Source organism: Nymphalis io, chromosome 8 (assembly GCF_905147045.1).
Source record: "Nymphalis io chromosome 8, ilAglIoxx1.1, whole genome shotgun sequence".
NCBI lineage: Eukaryota > Metazoa > Arthropoda > Insecta > Lepidoptera > Nymphalidae > Nymphalis > Nymphalis io.
In genome coordinates, this window is record NC_065895.1 from 9,412,762 (window position 1) to 9,435,838 (window position 23,077).

Here is a 23,077-nt window from a genome sequence, read left to right on the forward strand (position 1 = left end):
CACATGTGTATTCCACCAACCCGCATTGGAGCAGCGTGGTGGAATAAGCTCCAAACCTTCTCCTCAAATAGAGGAGAGAAGGCCTTTAGCCCAGCAGTGGGACATTAACAGGCTGTTACGGAATTTTAATTTAAATATAGATAAGTTGCTGATAATAGTTCTTATTTTCAAATATATTTTTACTTTTTAGATCATGTTCTTATATTAAATAAAAGACATTAAATCTAATTTCATTGTCATTTATTTACAGGCTACAATGTGTGAGGACTATCACATTATAAAACAAGTGCTCTATCATACTAAAATATTTACAATATTTACAACTCTTCCTATTAAAATGCACTATTTAACTCAAAAGTACTTTAGATAAAACAATTTTATGGTTTCATTAATTCACATTATACTGCGAGAGGTTTATAATATTTTATAATAATTGAAGATATTAAAATACGTATAAAATGTAGTATTAAAGAAAACATATGCTATTATAAATTCCAGTCTTAGACTATTTTAAAGTCAAAATTTTATATATAATCGTTAAAATTGTTTTATTAAGTAATCACCTAAAACTTAGAAATACGAGTTCACACCTCCACATTTTACTAAATAAGAGGAACCAAATAATAGTTATAACAATAGACATTAAATTGTACAATGGTATTCCGGACCATGAAGCTAATGTGAAAAGAGTTACCCTTGCTGCTATCGACTTCAAATTATCAAAGAAAATTATATAGTATTTATATAAATTATTTCTGTTTAAGCATATTTTATATCAGTATGCAAGTATTGTAATATTTTGACATTTCTAAGCAATATGGTAACCCTGATCATTAAATTTTATAATTAAAAAAAAAAAAAAACATATTTACACAAACAAAACAATTAGCTCATTTCATAAACAGCGTTTTGGGTTAATAAATTAAATAATTATTTGACTATTGTATTATAAGATGATTATGTCCTTGAATTATTATTTTCAAAATACTTTTAACTATGTAGTATCATAGACAATATCTCATAATAAAAGATAAAATAATCTGAGAATCACATAGAATAATGGAACATTTAAAATGAAGCTCGCATAAATAACAATAACAAAAATAAAACAAAGAATATTTAAACACATTCACCATTGTTTCAATTACAAACGAAACTAACTTATATACAGTTCCCTACTAATAATTATAAAGGTCGAGTCACACGAGATTCGTTCATGAAATTGAATATTATTAACATTTTAATTTATCAAACTAAACTGCCTATATTAAAATATATATATCATGATTATTTATTGGTAATAGAAATTTATATTACACTATGGTAATTGTTTACAAAATTAAGCTGCAGATATATATGTAGTTACGTCAGATATTATATAAAATTCACATTAAAGCAATAGAGCTATTAAACTAATGTACATTACAGTAAAGTAGTATACTGGGAGGTACAATTACCAGTCAATATCATTATTATTATCAATAAGTCAACAAATAATAGACATTCTATGTTTAACAATTGACAATAATTTGCCTATTTGTTTACATGTTGGTGGTTATATTGCCCTTGAGGTTGCGCAGGGAAAATTTATCTTTATATTATGATTCAATGAGGCATAGAAGAATCAAATATATCACTCGATGGTCTAATCACCATACATTCAATGCAACAACTAAATAAATACTAGCTACCTATCATCTTTACAATGTCCATTAATAATAATTTGTACATGGAAACACTCGGGGAGTTTATGTTAAATCGAGTGGCCGCTTTTCACGCCCCCGAAAGAATCCTTTCTCTGTGCGACATTCTCTGATCGTGACCGTTTGGAGATTGACGGTCACATCCGTTATGAAGATTTGGTCGGCGACTGGAGATCGCGCCAGCCAGAACGAGGCTCCACGACGAGGTTGGGGCGGGGGAGGGTTCGGAACAGTTACGGGCGCTTCACCCCAGGAGTCCTCGTCCTCGGGTTGGGGGGCGGGTGGCGGTGGCCGGGCACCTTTCGGCTCTGCCGGTGCCGTGGCTGCAGGTTGGGTATCGGATCGTCGTTCTCTGTCTGGCGGTGTATGCGCATCTGCCTCCTCAGGTGAGTGCGGCGCTCTCCGCGGGCCTGTCCTGGGGGCAGCCGCTTCCACTGCCGGAGACGCCGGGGCTGCCGCTCCGCCGGGTGGGGCTGCAGGAGGTGGGGGTTGCGTGTGCGTTCTTCCACCGTTTAGTTTCGTAGAATCGTGACGTTTTGCTGGCGGACTCATAGTGATGGTTACTCCGATTTTCCCAGATTCCTTCGAAAGGACTTCCGCCTTGCGTTTCCCAGGTGGCGGATGCCGTTCCTCGGATCCGCTTCGCACTCGTTCGACGGGCGAATGCTCCCTCTCCCGCTTTCGGCCCTGTCGCCGCAACTCTTCGCCTCGTTCGTAGCTCTCTATGAGCCGCGGGTCGAGAATGTTTTCCTCCGGCTCCCAGGTGTTGTGCTTCGGTTTCCACCCTCTCCATTTCACGTAGTACTCCACTTTGTTCTGTAATAGAAGTATGGTCGTGGTTATTCGTTGGAAATTATGACACGAGCGCGCCGGTGCGCTGGCATGGCGTGACTGGTCGGTGGCGTGCACCGACCGGAGGGTTGCACATAACCCCGCTGATTATTCGCGATTCCTACATTTTAAGCGGTCTAAAAACTTTTATACAGTTAATTTATCTCTACCTATTTCCACGCAACCATACTTTTTATATTCTTAGAGATTATCTTTATTACCTCTAGTTATGGATTATACCTAATCTGTTTAAAAATGTTACGACCGATAAAGAAAAGAAACGATTGGTAATGACATACATATGCTACATATATATACATATATACTTTTACTTGCTTAGATGACTATTGTTAGCTAGGTATGTAAATTCTTATTATTAGGCATTGCACATTACAATATGTAATAAGTATTACGATAACGATGATAAATAAATTAAAAATAATCATGCTTTTATAAAAAAAAAACGAAAAAAGAAAAGATAAAGACAGGCACAGGTCGATCCGGGTTCGCAGTTTCGGGGCGCACCTGCTCGGAACAGCTGTCGGCTATCTCCCCCGGGATCGGACCCGAAACGTACCCCGTGACAGAGAACATGCCGTTATATCTAACTTATTGTAATAACATGCAATAATGTTCACTAAGCTTATCACATTACGATCTAATTTCATTACGACACATTTTGTTTATATAGCTATGTAGGTGTATATACAGAACTATGAATATTAATTCAAGACATAACATAGCATTGGTATTGCACTTATTATTTAATGCAAAAGGCATTGTTTAAATATTGCCTCATTTCCAGAAGCAAGAAATGAATATTTTTTTGTTTTATTAGTAGATACCGAAGTGCCTTCATATTTTTACCTCTTGTCATTTCTTTACCAGCCACTGACTAAGGAATCTTTTAATGCTTGTAAATCACGAAAATATAAGTTACGATATTTTTATTTTTTTTTGTACCTAACGAGGGATGTTTTGACCGATGACGTTATTAAAATAAATGTAAGTATCAACATTTACGTGATATGAACAAATATTACAATTAATACACGCCATATATCTATATGGTTATCGCGTTGCTATAAAGACAAACATACTGCGAATCTCTTTCTATTATTTATGATTAAAGCCGAAGAGGATCACACGTTCAACTAACATGATAAATGCGAAAGTTTGTTAGTTTGTTACGCTTCCCGTCTTAACTACTCAACTGACCAACATGAAGTTTTTACACCGAAAGGGACATAGGATTCTTCCGACCCTAACTCCCTAACACGCGAGTGAACCCTGCCCTGACATAAGCCAGTGTTCAGTACGTACAATCCAAGTTGACCGGCTTGAAATTAAGCTCTGATACTTTCGCGTTTATCAGAAGATATAGATAATCGATTATGTGAAATTATAAACGCAATAAATGTGCGTAAATATGTAATATAATAAAAAGTCGAGATGGCCTAGTGGTTAGAACGCGTGAATCTTAACCGATGATCGTGGGTTTAAACCCGGGCACGCATCACTGAATTTTCATGTGCTTAGTTTGTGTGTATAATTCATCTCGTGCTTGACGGTGAAGGAAAACATCGTGAGGAAACCTGTGTCTGATTTCATTGAAATTCTGCCACATGTGTATTCTACCAACCCGCATTGAAGCAGCGTGGTGGAATAAGCTCCAAATCTTCTCCTCAAAAGGGAGAGGAGGCGTTAGCCCAGCAGTGGGACATTAACAGGCGGTTACTAATATATGTGCGGGTAGGTGTCTATAAAGTTACAGCGTTTTTATTCCTAAAAGTTGAATTAATCGCGTTCGTAGGTAAATCACGCTCACTGGTAACTTATTTCTGATCGGTTCACTTGTATGCGCGTACGTACTTACCTATTAAATCGATCATCGTTGGCTCATGTGTATATTAATTTATGTTTTATGCTTAGGTAGGTATTTAATAACATTGAGTTCGTCTCCTTACAAATCATAATTGTAAGGAGACAAGCAAACCTTATATATAAGTAAGATACATTTTATCTCGAAAAACGAGTGTTCAGGAAGTAATAAAAATAAATTCTTACTTGAAATTTAAAAGTAGTCTAACCTACTAGAAAATTCGCAGGACAAAGCAGCTTGTTTAATTACAGAGGGAACCACATAAGCACTTTTTACATAAGCGTGTAATTATGTAAAAAGTTTGGACATCTGCTAATTAAATGACAAATAAAGTTGATTGATGTTGTATAAAATAAGGAACAATTTACCCACTTAGCGGTTAATGTTTTGTATATTGGACAGACTAAGTTTTAATATCCAAATTTTATCAAAATAGGTTTAGCAATAAAAACGTAACAGGCAAAAACAGGATATGATATATAATTATAATAGTGTGATATGGATACAGCGAATTAATTAGGTAGCATTGACAGACAACCGATCTTATATCGAACACCTGTGGCGACACAAATTACACGAACGACCCAATATAAAACCAATGTTTATTACGGACCTTTCTCTTTGAACTTTTTTTGAGTAATAATTGAAATTGACCCTTACACTGAGGCATCAGAGTTTATTTTCAATTGAAATTCCATGCACATAGTACGTTTTGGAATTTCATAATGTTGTGAACCCTCGCGTCTTATTGGTTTTAGTAATGAAGGGTGAGTTGGACATAGGAGCGCGTTGTGACTTTGTACGGACGTCTTTTTAATGAAATATTAAATAAGTTTTGTTGTTTTTTTTTTCATTCATTTTGATAAGAAAAATGATTAAAAGTACTTCCATAAAGGTTTATTTCAGTAAATTTAATTATTGTTTACCCGATAGTAAGTTACATAGTAAACAGCGACCTCTCCCTGCTTCACGAGAGTATAATCATTTAGAATCATTAGATGATATTAACTATTCCCTAAAATATAGGACCTACCTGCCATCTACCTTAGGTAAGTGGTAACTTTTTACATAATTGTACTGTTCGTGTATATATACAACATTACAAGGAAAACATTCATCACGCGATCTTATACATAACACTTACTTTCTTTTTAAACAATTAATTTAAGAAATTACTACAATGGACGATCTACATTTAGGTTCCGTAAAAATCCGTAACAGCCTGTGAATGTCCCACTGCTGGGCTAAAGGCCTCCTCTCCTCTTTTTGAGAACAATTTTCTTAACATTTAGGTTGGAATCTATCAAAATCTATTCCTATCTCTGTCATTCAGGTAAATCGTGAAGTAAAAACTTAACAGTTTTATTTGATTTTTTTTTGTATCGTCACAATTTATAAAATGACTATATCTTATAACTATATCTCATAAAAAGATTATTTTATACATAGGTAAGTACTAAAGTATCACTTAAGAACAATTGGAAACTATAAGCTTTAACGGTATTAAAGTTCTTTTGTAATTGAATTCGGTTGAAATGAATGTGGGAAATTAAGTAAAAGGTACGAAAAAGCTAACTTAGCTTCTATTTAGGTGATTATGAACAAAGCATATACGTATCTATCTATAAACAATAATGGGTAAGGTCTTTATGTAATATATCCTTATAAAAACAAAGCAGAGTTAAAGTGTTAGAAACTTTTTTGACTGTATCACGCCATATTTACGCATAAACATACGTTTATCCATACAAGTTCTTTATTGTCATTTGTATAAGCTCATTAAAACTTTGTTAATTTTATTGATTGTTAAGAATAAGTACTTAATTGTTTGTGTTTTTGTTACATTTTATTGGTAACATTATGCGTTCCACGAAGTCTCATCTATAAAACCATGTAACTACTTATATAAATAAAAAGAAAAAATGAGTATCATAAATATTTCTGTCATTCAATCTTCAAAAATAAAACCTTAAATTCAAAACTAAATAAAAACACATCATATTATAGAAAAAATAAAAAGGATCATTGGGACGTACGAGCAAGGTGAAGTCGTACGGCTGAGCGGCGATTGGACGGCGGGCGGGGCGAAGGGAGAGGGGCTCCGCCCCCGCTCCATCTGCCTCCACCCCCGCAACGCCTGAGTCGAGCCCACCACGGTACCTATGCGACCCGCCTACCTCTAATACAAGGTGATAAGGTTGATTTTCCTCCAAACTGGGCGTATATATAAACTGGCGCTTTTGATGGTTGTAGTATTGCCATGGGCGGACCACGTCTCGGGATCATAGACGCCAATTAGAGTCGATCGCAGTAATTAATGAGTTAATTAACAATTATAAATACGATACTCAGGTGAGGAATTAATTGCATATTCAAGCCTTTAGAGGTTTTGTTATTTATAATGCATGAAGCATATGTACTTCAATAACAATCGTCATTGTAATTTGAACACGTCTTGAAGGCTTTTTTACTTTGATACACAACTTAAGCAAGTTTTCTTGGAATTGTATCGGGTAATTCTTGCGTTGACATTTAGTGCAAAATGAGTCGTGAACGTACCAATAACATATGTCATACTATTATACTTATCCATATTAATAAAATATGCGCGTCGCGTCATATTTTTTAGTTTTTTATCATAATGTGAGCACAGAAAATGACTTAAATATATTGTCAAACTGACCATCGCAGTATGGCATGCAGAAAACTGTAGCGGGTATTATTAAAATATTTTTTTCTGTTTAGCTCGTCTTTAATACTGCTTGCTTTTTTTAATCGATCTATATGTTAGGTACAGATTAAAAAATGTTTAGTCACGTCAAAATCAGTTTCATTTCTCAACCTGTATGAGACGGTGAGCGAACACTACAAATAATTACTATATTTTTTGTTTAAGCAAGTGTTTCTGTATATAAACGTTATTAACAATGCTTCCATACTTTAGTGAGTATAATCTTAATAATGTTAAGCGTCAGCCACAAGGAGAGTAAGTATGGGTATCCTTTATTTTTTACATGGCAAAAACGCCGATTTTGAAATGCAGCCTTAAACTTATAGCTTTATTAATGTGTTATATAAAGTTTCTACATAACAACAATAGTTGATGTAGTTATGTATACATAATATATAATTTATACTAATATTATAAATGCGGTAGTATCAAACTCGGTATATTACCTTGTCACAACTAAATTACTGAACCGATCGTAATGAACTTGCCTCCGAGGTTGCTTAGGGCCTAGAAGAAATAAATGATGCTGAGTCGCGGGGAAAAGCAAACACCATTTTAAGAATAAAGATGCTTACGTATTATGCACAGGACAATTATTACCGATATTTCATTAAGTAGGTATATTGTTCTATCCGATTGAAACGAATATAAAGATCGATCTTTCTTCGCTGACCGTCCATTTTATTAGTATGTTAGACATAAATATAGTGTTTAAGTTATTGGTTGTGCTGTATTACCTTTGCTTTGCTATTAACATCGTATGTTAAGCTGGTTAAGTTTTTATATTTCATATTGTTAATTTGAAAACTGGTAACGGGTAACACTTACTGAATCAGATTATCGAGATAAAATATGTTATTTTTTGTTTTGGTCAGAATGAACTATTCAAGCTATAGCGTACATTTAACGAATATAATTAAGACATGAGACGTGAAATTACGCTATTTTTCCATTTCAAACAAAATTATGATTAAAAGTGCTCGTAGATGCAATTTTGTTGAAATTCCATCAAATTTAAATTGAATACATGATGGATATTATCCAAATAAAAAGAGATTTTATCTTCAAAGGACCAATTTATTATGGCATTTATAAATCATCGTTTCAAGATATGTAAATAGCTCGTTTCGTTAGGAGAGCCCGCATATTTAACTGTTTGGTTGATCTGTTTCGAACGATTGTAGCTATAAATCAGTTAATGCCTGTTAGATGTTAAATTTAAACTTACAGCGTCATCATTCTACCGATCGATTCTACGTTTAATTACGTTTTATTTGTAACAGTATTATAGACATATTTTTTTTTATAGAATAGGAAGGTGGACGAGCATATGGGCCACCTGATGGTAAGTGGCCACCAAACGCCCTTAGACATTGGCATTGTAAGAAATGTCAACCATCGCTTATGCGCCACCAACCTTGGGAACTAAGATTTTATGTCCCTTGTGCCTGTAATTACACTGGCTCACTTACCCTTCAAACCGGAACACAACAATATCAAGTATTGCTGTTTTGCGGTAGAATATCTGATGAGTGGGTGGTACCTACCCAGAGGAGCTTGCACAAAGCCCTACTACCAGTAAATATATATGATAAGTGGATGTTTAAAATAATCGATAACTTTCAATTGCCGATATCTATTAGGTATTGAAATTGTAATTCAAAGTGATTCAGATAATCTTTTTCATTTAATAAAAACGTTTATTTTGTTATTGTTGTATTGATCGCATTTTTTTTATCGCATCTGTTTGTCTGTAATTGAGACACTCTCGTATTAAAGTATTTTAAATTGCCATAGACGTTGAAGATAATCGTGAAATAAACACAATATAAATGAACGCTTAATGAAGCGGGACTATAAAATCGTCTAGGTAACTACGTAAAACAATTTTACGATTGTTTAAATTTACCATTGGCATTTCTCTGCATAATTTCTACAGCAGTACTATTCTGTAAGAACTCATTTCATTATTTACCAATGAAATATTGACAAGCGACTTAAGGGGCTATTATTTTGATTTGTGTATTCTTGAAATGTTATAAATATAATGGTCAATGTCGAATATTATAGTTGATATTTCAAGACCGTCTTTGGCTGTGTGTCTCGAGTTTGTTATTACAGAAAAGAGTTCTTTTAACATATTTTGTGGGTTAACGGTTGTCACTAGGTTTAAAGTTATTGTCGGACGCTATCTTTTAACGTTATTCAATTACTTTATAAAATGTACAAATAAACATGGAATATCAAAAGATATATGTGTAACATTTACACAGGAAGAAAACAATAGTTTTAAAACCGATATTGTTGGTTTTAAATTAAAATTGATTTACAACGAATCTAAGGCATTTGATTACATCTGTTTTTTTGTGTTATTAATAATTTAATTATGTCTATTTATAAGGTAAACTTATTTAAATAAAACTATTTATAGGCGCGGTTTGTTGTAATTAGTTTATATAATATATTTTTGTACCGAGTTTATGATTTGTCTAAAACAAAACGAATGACGGTAACATCAAAAAGCGTCAAATTTATGCATTTATCTTAGTAGTGTCGCGGATTCTTTTTTATCACGAAGTATTTCAGTCCGAAGGATCGCTGTAATGACGTCAGCGGTACTGATATACTTTACAAGTTCCAAACAGATCAGTAGAGTATTTTATGATTATTGATAAAGACAGCTATCATTCTCAGCTAAATCTGTTAGAACGCTTTCAAAGAGACTTGCACTTAAATACCCATATATAGCAAGTCATAGCGATTTATATCGCGATAGCCATGGGTAACTACGTTTATAGAAACAAAAGGTCTTGAAATGAGAACGAATGCGTTTTCCATATAAATATATAAATCTTAAAGTTATTGATGGTGCGAGGTATGCTATTAAGTTAAAGTCGGTTTTAAGAGAACGTTTTGTAGACAACGAACAGAGTTGGACGCGTGCCAACTTGTCTAACGAGTGATCTTGTAAATGAACCCTCATTATGATTGTGGCTCGATTGCCTATTATATAAATATCAACAAAGCTATTATTTGTCTTTGCTGTAGACAAAATGATATAGGTGTCGAGTCCATAGATAAAATAGATAGTTAAAGAGCATCGTTGGCCGGTTGCCAGACAGATAATAAATTGTTCGTTCGCTGCAGAGATCGCATTGCAGGAATTTCATTGGTTTCGTCTGCTTTGTTTTAAAAGAAATTAACATAGTGAAACAATAGAGTATATGAGTTAAGCGTAGAAATAACAATTAGTTTGTATATAAATATGTTTGTAATGTATTAAATTTTATTTACTAGCTGTTCTCCTACATAAATATTAACGGAGATAGCTCCGTTTATATTTTTCTCATAATTTCGTACTTTATATGCTCGTGTCTTTATCGAGGTCCTAGAAGACCTCAATGTTAAATTAAATTATGACAGGTGCATCGATTTAGTCGTGATCACACACAGACATACCTACTGAGTTACTTTCGCATTTATAATCGATATTAGTAAATATTACAGGCATGTTTGCCTTAAGCAGTGGTGTAATTCAAACATACATTTTTCACATAAATTTTATATTTACTCAAATAATTATTTTTAATTCCATAAATAAACCAGAGTTAGACCACAACATTTCAGCCGACATCGGTCTGACGGTAACATTTCGTCGTCGTTCTGTCACAAATTGCTGGCCGACTTTAGCTGCGACAGGAAAAGAGGGTGGTAGGAGAGAGGATGGGGGAGGGGGAGGAAGATTAATGGCCCGGGAGCGGCCTGGCCCACGGGGACCGATCAGGCGTTTAAACATGAATCTCTCAAATTGCTCGAACCACGACTGTGAACTGTCCGTGAAAGTGTTTGTTTTGGTTTTGAAACTTACTAAGTACACTATGAACTAATTTAAACAATATCTCAGAATATGACTGAAATGCAAGAAATATTTTTTTTTTTAATTATATTATATTAATAAATTATTAACATTATCAAAATGTTTTTATTGTCAACAGAAGAGGAGGTTAGGTTACATACATTTAACTGTCGTCATAAAACAGTGAATACATTAAAATACCCTTATTTTACTATAAAATAACAATAATTTTCTCTAATAAGACATTTTACTGTTTATAGCTAATATAGGTACGGTGTATACAAAGATATATATATATATATATATATATATATATCATCGATCGTGTCGGATAGCGCTCAAAGCACAGCGCGGCTTTCGGACATCAATTAACACTTAAGTATTTTTATTGCCTCTTCAAATATTTGGAAGTTGACTGTCCTATTTGTATTTAATTATCTATTTAAACAATGACATGGATTTCGTTTTGTGGCATTTTGATTTTTTAATGTTACCATGAGTTATGTTCAAATTGGCTGAGTCGACAATAAATTACATTTTTTCAAAATACCATTTAAAGCAAAATGTAAAAGAAAATTCCTCCTTCAATATTGGATAGGTCGTGATTACACGTCAAACGATATTGGTCGTTATTCCTATCTACTACGGTCTAAATTCGCGTAGGCATTATTTTGGTTTGAGCATTTAATTTCGAACCCTCTTTAGGCGTTAAAAGGATGGAGATACGGGGGAGGAATACGGATAAATCCGAGTCCTGAGGCAATTGAAGTAATGATCGTGTGATTAATATTCCATTTAATTTGACGATTTTACGATATATAAATCTTGGCATAATACTTATTTTTATAGTAACTATACTGTACATTAATGATATAAGATCAATGTCATCTTCAAATTAATAAGAAAGAGAAATAAGCACTTAAAATTAATTTTTGGTTCCAGGACATTCGGGAATGGTGTGAAATAGCTAAAGTAAGTGATCTTTTAAATTCACTGAAAGGCTTCTACGACAAGATCATTGGTTGTCTATACTAAAGCAATTACGATTTTCATAATGTAGGTATTCAAGTAGTCCATTTAATAAAACAATAAATGGAATCACAAGTAGGTAAATAACAAACCACATTCTGTATTCCAGTACCTAAGTTTATTTGATTTTAAACTAAGACTGAACTATGCACATTCTGTGCACGTACAGACCTCCACGTCGACGTACGTGATGTCTATCACTAACTCTGTTATTTCATTCACTACAAACATAGGTATGCGAATATAAAACGCGATAAAGATAAAAAAATCTTCAGTTGAAGTCTTGTGTAGCGAAATAACTTAGCCTAAAGATGTAAGACAATTTTATCTGGGTAAATTTACAGATCTCAGTCAAAAATTATTAAGCTCGTATTTTATGTATATACGAGTATAGATTAAGACTTACAAAATATGCAAATGTTACTAAACCATTTACTTTCAATCAAGTCAAACAGGGTTTAAACCATCAGGTGGAATTTACTAAGCAAAACAGAAAAAAAAATATATAATAATAATTCCAGTTTAAATTAATTCGTCGGCGCAAAAAAAAGAAAATACTTTTTTTTTTCGAAGAAGGCCCAATATCCGCGTATTCTTTTGTAACATAAGTACTAGGAGCATAGAACGACCGAGGAGTAACGCGGTTAGTTACGTTTGCGCGCTGTGTGTGCAAGAGAAAATTGATATGTCAGACAAGGTAAGCAAGTTTGTGGGACGGTGAGGCAAACACGGCTTGGCATTTTGCAGACGGCGCACGCCGCGCACGTCAGTCGTTACCCAGCTGTTGCTCGGAAAGGATGTGCCGCACATTATTATTCTTATTGTTTTCCGAACACTGTTGTCATTAATTAAATTTACACTAAGCTGTTAATCAACCATATAACTACTACTAAGTTACACGTATGATAAACTACATTCTTCAAAATTAATGATATTTTTTTTAACTGTAATTCTGAATGAAATTTTTAGCACCCTCTTTCTTTTAGGTATGGAAGTTTATTGAACTCTCAGTGTTGAATAGTTTTAGTGATAAGATATTTCAGGATAAAGATGATTTAAAGTCGAGTTGAGGTGTAATAAGATGAAACTGTAACAGTTTCGTGTCGGTACGATGGAGTGCACTTAGCGGTCCACGGTCATCGACTCGACGACAATTAAATCAATGCACTGTCAAGCGACGCGCCTCGCTTGATAGCTACTGGAGTTACTGAACTGGTGGGAACGGTATTGAACTGAGATTTATCTTTACATTCTGAGAATCTTCTCGATCTGTTACCTACATGGATTAACGCGATGAAATAATAATCTTAATTATTTAAAAATATAGCAAATTGATACAAAAATAAATATTCACCCTTAATTAATTACTTCACTGGTGATGGAAGATTTATGTTCATAGAATAAATAAGTACAAGATCGTCTTATAAGGTACGAGAGACATACTCCCTAATAATGAAATACAAGATTTGTATTATGCCGACACAGGACTTAATACCTATCCTCGAATTGGTAATATTAAGAGAATATGAGATTTTAAAGATAAGTCATAAGATTTTATATCAATTACTTTTTATTTCAATTTTAAAGTATAAATTCTCGATATCGCATCTGGTATACAATCATTACAAATACGATTAAGAGTATTAGAATTTGACCAACTTTTGAAGGTATTTGATCAAATTACGTTTTCGGTGTGTGTGGATCTTCCTTCTTCAAATAATGCGTGATTTTTTTTTGACTTGGTGATTAAGTAAACATTCGAAGGTATCACGATTTTTGTAAAAACTAAAATTAAATTTACTAACTCTTGCATCATGTAATTATGTTTGTATAATCTCGATATAAATACGTCGCTAATAACTCAATTAAGAGGATCACAGCCCGGGGCGAGACGTGTCCTGGAGCCGGGTCAGGACAGATAAGAAAAAAAAACACAATGCCGAACGGGTGGATCTGACACAAGGGGTCGGGGGAGATTATAACAAAATATTTCCCGATACCCTGACCCTAATTCCAACCCTTCGTAACATTCTGATTAAATGCCATTGTCATTTAATGTAAAGCAATGTCCTAATACAACATTTTGCAAATAATAATAAAAGATTACTTCAAATAATTTTAACTTTATATAATAATTTAAAATAGTGTAAAAATCAAATTAAAAAAAAATCGGTTTACACTCGTGACGTGGGAATACCATTACTTCCAAGCAATATCCACTAATTACTATCCTCATCTAAATCAGATAAGTCTGAATACAAAAACTAAATATACCTTTTTCGTATTTACATAATAATGCATGGGGCATAACGACCGCCCGCGCCGGTGATCGAAGAGACGCAGTGCTGTAATGACGCCACAGCAACGGGCCTGGTGTTCTCAGTTTTTATGACGATGCACTCGTTCGACGCTTTGATGAAACGTGTATTCAAGGAGTTTCGAAAAAAATCGTGATCAGTGTCGGTAATGAAGGTATCATATTTCAAATGCGTTATATCGATGTTAGTTTATTGCAAATTATTTTTTAATTCGATGATAATAAGAGCGATATTGGCACGGTAGTTGCGATCATCTGATCGTTAGTTCTCATCGGCGTCTGTTCGCGGTAACGGAATGTGTCGTGCACTGGTGTGCGTGACAGACAATACCGTCTACACTTTTATTGTGTGGCGACTGCAATATGACGTTTCTCCATTCACTACTTTATTATTCGGAGCGTACGAGTTTGCGATAAAGTATGCTTTCTAAATATAGGGGATCCCTTCACATAGGCATAGGAAGTTTTTATGTCAAGAGGGGTCGTGAACAACTGTATATAACGTATATAAGACCCTAGTTATAATTGATCGTTCAATACAGAACGGCAGAACCTATGGAGTATAATCATGCTTATAATAATAGAAACAATATTTAAAAAAATCATCATTTTGATGGTAGTTATATAAAGTCGATTTCCAATATAGTACAAGGTTTCCTACCAATTCATTGTACCTACCTACTAATGCTATTGGCCACGTACCTACCTATATTATTCTTCGAAGAGTTGCTTTGAAGGTTTAGGCCAAAAACCAATATCAAACGTAGGTACCAACCCATTCTTAGGATTATTTTTTAATCTTAATAATACGTTTAAAAGATATAAAATATTGTATTTGTTAAGTAGCACTCCACCTTGACTACATTGAGATAAAATCTATATATATATTTTATTACAAATTAATTTAAGATAATATATTTAAAAAAACTATAGTATCTATTCCACTCTATGAACTTCATTCTTCTGTACGATCTTTTTTTTATAAGAATACGATATAAGGATGGATAAAATTACAACGAAGTATTGTCAGGCGATTATTTGTAGAAAATTTGGTGGCTTTGTGTTGCTTCCGAGTGCAGCTATTCGTATCAAATTGTTGATATCCCTGTCACGCGTCGCTGCCCTACCTTCACAAAAAATATGAAACCGTTGCGTCAAATGTTCAATTAATAATTTATTGGCGTTATTTTTATCTCGTTTATTATTGCGGTATATCCGAAAATTATAGAATCGACGTTTGCGTAGCTATAACTTACAACTAACTTTTTTTCTTAATTCATTAGCTACTAATTTTAATTTCAATGATCGAGTGAATAGTTTTTAAGACAAGCAAATAATTTAGATTTATAGATAAACAATCGTTAATATAAAATTTCTGGTAAAAAATACATAATAGCGCCATCTAACCAACAATCACAGAATTATTTCGTCAGTTATTCGGCGTTCGTAAGTTGCAAAAATAAAAAAAGGTAAGACAAATGTAATAGTGCCTTTCCTATTTTATAAATCATATTTTTTTATTTATAATTAATGCAAGACAACATTTTTACACCGTAAGTAAACTTTGTTAATAAATATAATGTAATTGTGGAGCATTTTCGCTTAGCACAATCTGCTCGACGCTCATTGGCTGACAATAATGGCGGGGAGCATGCGCGCTCGACGTGGGTTCGGTCAGTGCCGAATACTGGCGCGTTTACTTCGAGATACCAGGGCTACAGCGCTGTGAAGGAGTTTCTATGCTAGGATCACGCCTATATTGGACTTTGAACCGTATTACTTTCTGATAAGAAATGTATTCAAAAAAAATTTATCTACGTTTATGTTAAGCCATTCTGACAGATAACGAGGTGTTTGGATAGCGTTGTGAAATAGTTGTTAAGGAGTTAGGATAAGGTTGAATTTGGTTTGTTGTTGTAAAACCGCGCTTATTAAGTAGTTTCCAAAATTTGACACAGCGCTAGAGAAGCCGCTGGAGAGTAGCAATAGATTTACAATAAGCTTATAGCAATGAATGAGACAGTAAATAAAGGATGTTTTTGTGAATATTTGTACAATATACGTTTTTTTAAAGATAAAATTTAATATTTTTTTTAACGAAATAATTAACTATATGTTATTACCGAGTTTTTACTTACATTTTTTCAAAAATATATCTTCGATCATACGAATGCATGTCAAATTAAAGTTATTAATATATACACATATATTCAGTTCAATAGTAACCAAGTGTTAAATGTTAATAAGCACTTAAAAATATTTAAGAGCAATATGCATAATTAATTTAATTTTATAAGTGCTTGACATGTGCTGCATAATGTGAATTAGTCGTTTTTTGTTTTTCAGTTTGCATTCAATAGATGGCGCTACTAGTAACTAAAGTAGCATTTTTGCTTTGATGAATACAAGTGTGATAAGAGTATAAATAAAAAATAAAATATATTTATACGTAAGTTTAATTTATAGCAAGGAGACTTTTTTATTACATAATTGTCGTGATATTTAATTAGAGGAATAATTTAATATAAGAGCCTGTAATATTCTAGTGTGGGAGTTTGACACACAATAAAACTTAATAATAAAATTAGCTGGCAGTAGACTGAGTAGGACATTATGTCAGTAAGCAAATATGATATTGAGTGGTATGTAATTCGTAAAGTAAACGAAGTTCCACTCAAAAGTATGTTATTTGAAAAGAAACCACCATGATACCTAAGATGATGGGACTAAAGGAAATATGTCATATGCTTTTCAGTTTATGTCTTACAGACTTGTCCTAATCGGGATATTCTTTACGTAAAAATTATTTCTTATTGAGGTTTATTACCTTTATTTTATGTTAAAGTAAATTAGACAAGTTTTTTTTTAATTTCATACCAAGAAATATAAGGTCACTATTTATAAGAATATAATTAATTATTTTAAGTAAGTTTTAATATAGCTAGCTGGAAACGTTTTTTTTTTTAATTTTATAAAAATAGTATTACACAAAATATACCAATAAAATTTAAATTTTAATTATTTATATACTGTTAGTAATGTAGGTAATATGATCTGTAACTAATTTTGTCACTGAGTTGTTGTTACAACTATAACTTACCTTTCCACGCCGAGGCCATTAAAAAGATTGACAAATTTAGTATAATACTATGAAAGTTTATATATACACAAATCCATTTAAATTCAATAGCATTCGTCAATCTTCTTGAGGTTATTATCTCCTGATACAAATGAATAATAGATAATCTGCAAGTCTTATACCAAAGATAACATGCGCAAAATTCTGAACTTACAGGTTAGTAACAAAGTACATTATCTCACATTACATTGACAAGCCGACCCTACACCAAATCTCAATGAGCATAACTTGTTTACTGTAAAAACTGAACATGATCTCAAGAAGGGTACCATTCAAAAGAAGCATTGCGTTTCTCACTGCCCTCAGTTTCCGAATATAAGCACGCAAGGGGAACCATGATAATAATAAGGGACGAAACGTCGCTCTAAAAGGAACACGAAAACCCTTGCGATAAGTTATAAAACAGCTGCTCCCGATATCACAATGCTCGGATTAAATACACAAAATCTAAATTAAAATAACGTGCGATGCATATTTTTTGTAACTACAAAGCATTAATCGAGAATGTTTTGATGCAAGCGAAGCGGGCAAACGTTAGTTGCGAAACAGCGGCTTACAATAAAGCGCACCAAATACATAAGGTGGGTGATATGTGATCTCGAATGTGAGTTTCGCAAGCTCAGAATATATTGCTGTAATCGCTTTCGCAAAAGAAATAAGCTCACCTTTCTAATTCTCTTCTTCATGATACGCTCAGCGGCGTACACGCTGTCGCCGAGCTCCATCTTGTGCATCCCCAGTTTGGATGGTGGTTAAAAACAGAAATCCAAATCCAAAAAGCACTGTAATCCAATTATTGTGATCCGATCACTGCATCCAATTTGTAGCGCACCGCAATCCGACACACATTTCTATCACAATTTACTCTCCGTGCCCTGTCACTGTTCAAAGTTGCCGCGCGAACGCTTCTGTTATCTTCTCGCGCAGCAACACGTCCTGTCCGTACAAACTCGCCGCAGAAACTGAAGTAGGGGGAGGAAGCCCCCGTCCCGCACGTCTCGCGACCTCACGCTGCTAAACCCCGATAGAGTGCGCCACGCATTCACAAACACCCGCTCGATATCTGTAAACAAGTTTTATTTTCATCAGTGTTTTGAATTTTCAGAGCTCAACAATTATAATATTATGCATTCCTTCGTACCTAAGTAATTGAGATTATTGCATACTGGGTAGCTGTGTAATATATCTATTATATATAACTTATTTTTTAAAATACAAAAGTATATAATGTAAGTACATAAGATATTTATTACATTGGATCTGTCGGTTCAAGTAATTACTATATAATTAGTGATCCAATTTACGATTATTTTCTTAAGTATAGACTAGTTTAATTGGCAAGACGACAAACGAAGTCGTCATTGAACTACGTTTTGGTATGGTAGGTATATTGCGTTGGTGAATGCGTCTCGCTCGAGTCGTTGTGTCGAGCGCGGCGGGCGATTCCCCACGGTGTCGCGGTGTGGCGCAGCGCGGTGGAGGCACGGTCGCGCGCGAATGCGGCGTTGCCGCTTTGCGCCAGCTGCGAGAGAAAGACCGAGCGCCTACCCTATTATTTACACGCGGCGTTGCCGAACCGACCGGCCTACGTTGATTACGAGGACACCGCTTTTACGTTCGATCATCCGGCACTAAAAACGCTCGAGTATATCTCAAGTTTTAAACGTTATTTGGATGCTAATTGTTATGTATCTTATTTTTATATGATAATATAGATTATTCCTAATGGATTTCTTATTTATTACCTGAATTGGTCACTCCATTTATTGTCCAAGCAAATCACACACAAATTTGGTGACGTTAACAATACCTGAATCCACGACAGGAATAACCGGTATTTTATATTTTTATAAAAAAACAGCAACAACGTCCAGTCCACGCCACGCACGTTTAGTAACTAAGGCATTTTCGGTCGTATCGAATCGGTTCGGCATTCGTGAAAGGTCGGTGTTTTGGGGTTCACGGGGCGCGGGAGGAGAACGTAGAGAGCGAATAGGATTGGGCGGTGAGCTCAGGCGGCGGGCGACGTATGTCCATAGCCAATGGTAACGCGTCGAGCCGCGCCCCGTCCACGACAGAGCGGCCGACGTGTATTTCCTTCTCGCTCTATTCAAGCGCTACGCTCGATCAGCGCTTTGTTTTTTGTGACGACGCGACTCACATAGAAAAATAAAACGGACATTTTGAATTACGTACGACGTGAAGGGTCTCCGGATGCGGGCGCGGCGCACACATTTATTTATTCTGTCGGTATAACATTATAGGGAGATATGGTACGATAAATATACACAGTTTGCAGTGCGTCGCGTCTCGCCCAGATTTTAAGTCGCGGTATTTTCATCACGCTACTTTTAGGATTAGGATTGTTTTCGGTCTTATTGACCATAATTTGATAAATTATTAACAAAAAGCAAAACCATTTTAGAAATTAAGTTTTAGTCTCAAGCTTGTAATATTTAACCGAGACGGGCTTTTTTAGAACAAAAAAAAATACAGTAATTGCTGGTCGCATGCAAAATTTGGTCGTTACACCGTCCATTTACTTACTTCTTACCTACTTTATCACTATAAAAGAAACCAGATTTAACTGTGAATTTGTTTTCGTTCATCTACAGCTGAAGGCTCATGTAAAGACTTAAGAAACGTGGGGTTTCTTTTTAAAGAAAATAATTAGTTTTGCATATGAAGATGACGAGAATAGAGTTGCTGAATAGAACTCTATTTATATTCTAATTCTATTTATTTATCTGATTCCGAACTTATATTTATATTTGCCGGGAGGGCAAATGACTTCACTCCACCTGATGGTAAGTGGTAGTAGAGTCCAAACGCAACAACGGCCAGTACAGTCGGGAAGAATGTTCTGCACTAGCCACCTTCGCCTTGCCAGCCTGCAAGATGCCTCTGCACGCCTCGTTTGACGCCCGGGTTGTAAGAGGAGGGGAACACGTGAGCTGGTAAGGAATTAAATTTTTTGGAAGTGCGACAAAAAAAGGAGTTGCCAAATTTTTTTGTGCGCGATGGAATTGACGTCACAGTTAGGCGGTGACATCGAGAGCCAGCACGCGTAGACTTATGAAGGAAGGGGGAAGCAGGAATTAGAGAGAATAATTCCTCAGAGCACTTGCCGTGATACAGTCGATACAAAGCGCTCAGCACTGCTATCGACGCAATTGTAAAGGCTCGAGGGTGTTTGTGACCTTTACGTCGCCAATAATGCAGTCCGCACCTCGGTGCAACTGATCCAAGGCCTTCAGTAGGTACATAGCGGAGCCATCCCAAAGGTGCGAGCAAAATTCAACGCAAGAATAAAGAACTACCTAATATTAAGAAATAGAAGATGTATCTACCTAATTTACGAGACAGGTTTCCAAGTACCGGTTAAAATGTATGAAAACCTTTCATCTGCAAACACGTAATGAAGATATTGGAAGATAACTAAGTGTGTAGGTATAATATGCAGCAACAAAACAGATGCTATAGCAGTGCAGTTGTGGGTGAGTCCCGGCAAAGGAATACTTCGTTGTGTTACGCGGATGATAATGAAGTCGCCACTTCTATATTTATCAAAGGCGAGTCGGCCATAAGTGATAATAATCACAATGAAATGTATATTTCCTGAATTAAAATCAACAAAATCTATTTCGAAGGACTTTTCTCATCTACATAATGAACAAATACATATGGTAGGTGCCTGCCTACCTATAACATGCCTTATTTATTGATATTTTTTAACATTTTTTTAGTATGTACATAATATCATTCACGGGATTTTATCAAAGTATCGAAATATGAATCAAAGATTAAATCTTTTAAAGTTATATAAGGCATAAGTTAAATAGCTTAATGGTACCACTAAATAACATAGGTATCGATTTGAGCTTGTTTAACTTTTATTACAATCGGTATTTATGTATAAACTTCGATATAGGTACGACCGATTCGACAAATAATGATTAGTATTTTACACATATTTACCAATTTCATACAAATTGTACGGTCATCTATTTAGCTAGTAAAAAATGTAGTCAGAAGCATCTTTCTCTATATATAGGAATCTGATCATGTATTTCAAGAGACCAGTACTGTGTGAAGGTGCTCGCAGACATCGCAACCAGCTCGAAAGTATCATACAATAAAGCTGAAGAGGTCTTATGTTTTTCGTTTAAACACTTTAATTTCTAGAACTACCAATCGATATTCAAAACAAAATGCGTTTGATAGCCAAATTATTGAGGAGGGTATAGACTATTTAAAACGTTATCACGGTCCAGAATTTTTTACCGCGTGTGAAACCGCGCGAAGTAGCTAGTTTATTATACTATGGTTAAAATCTTATCTTATAAAAGCGTGAATCTTAACCGATGATCGTGGGTTCAAACCCGGGCAAGAACCACTGAATTTTCATGTGCTTAATTTGTGATTATAATTCATATCGTGCTTGACGGTAAAGGAAAACATCGAGAGGAAACCTGCGTGTGTATAATTTTAATGAAATTCTGCCCCATGTATATTCCATCAAACCGCATTGTAGCAGCGTGGTGAAAGAAGCTACAAATCTTCTCTTCAAAAAGGGAGAGGAGGCCTTATCCCAGCAGATGGGCCATTCACAGGCTTTTACTGTTAAAATCTTCGTCGTTCGTTTTGATGGAATTCCTTATCTAACTTATGGCCGACTGTCCTTTGATAAATTTAGAAGTAGCGACTTCATTATCATGCGTGTAATACAACTAAGTATTCTTTTGATGGGACTCCCCCACAATCGCACTGCTGTTGTATCTGTTTTATATGCAGTGCAGTAAATTACATGAGACCTGGGATCAAACGCCAGGTCAGTCTGATAACAAGTCATTTGGTTTTTTTGTCGAAAAATTCTCAGTAGCAGCCCCAAATCTGAAAGTCGTACACTCCCGTACATCGGAAAGCAAGTAGGAAGAAGAAGAAGTCGGTAAGCAAAGTTTTACAGATTGCAGTCCTATCGGATTATTAGAGTGAGGGAATAGAGTGTGTAATGTATAAACACAGGTGGTTTACGAAAACACTTGTGCTCTGTAATAGGTATGTGCTGCACAGTTGGTTAGTCTCCCTTGAGATTGGCTGTCGTGGCCAAAATCGGTTAAGAGGACGTCATTAGTATGCCACTATGTGTCATATTTAACAGGATTGGTATAGCTTCATAAGCCGACGTAGTCGAGAGAGAAAGGCGGTCCAGGTGCTTTCGAAGCGAACGCCGCCAAAACCATAATATAAACACGAGAAGTGTAAATATGAGACACTAACAATAACTTTAGTTTCATTTGATTTACACAGTCATTATACATTATACTTAAAAAAACACATATACCCATATTATTAATATAATAAACATATTTTAGAATGATTACGAGATTTTTTTTTAAATCACGGTTAAAAATAAGTGGGTCGTGAGACGTCACGATTATTTTAGAATATTGAAACATTGACTGACAGGACGATACCATAAATATCAACTAAACTTCAGAGTCCCGATACTCGAATGTCATCCATCAATTTGGTTGTTTCGAAAATTATGATGGGCGAATAGATCGCTTTGTGAATGTCGACATCTCA

At 34.8% G+C, this 23,077-nt stretch overlaps 1 protein-coding gene across 1 annotated transcript; it reads right to left on the reverse strand.

Annotated features, from left to right (window-relative positions):
• Window positions 1–223: 223 nt before the first annotated feature.
• LOC126770062 (polycomb group protein Pc) lies at window positions 224–19,368 on the reverse strand. The gene is made up of 3 exons (XM_050489208.1): window positions 19,234–19,368; window positions 18,154–18,551; window positions 224–2,519 (listed from the first exon to the last, which is right to left on the reverse strand). The coding sequence occupies exons 2-3, from the start codon at window positions 18,220–18,222 to the stop codon at window positions 1,749–1,751; spliced, it is 840 nt and encodes a 279-aa protein (XP_050345165.1). The 5' UTR covers window positions 18,223–18,551; window positions 19,234–19,368; the 3' UTR covers window positions 224–1,748.
• Window positions 19,369–23,077: the final 3,709 nt, after the last annotated feature.

What these genes read in the sequence shown, in the direction of transcription:
- LOC126770062 (XM_050489208.1), bottom strand. Translation starts at nt 18,222, where the DNA reads ATGCACAAGATGGAGCTCGGCGACAGCGTGTACGCCGCTGAGCGTATC. An exon ending in TGAAGAAGAGAATTAGAAAG is followed by an intron (nt 2,520 to 18,153) that starts GTGAGCTTATTT and finishes CTTCTATTACAG; the next exon opens with AACAAAGTGGAGTACTACGT.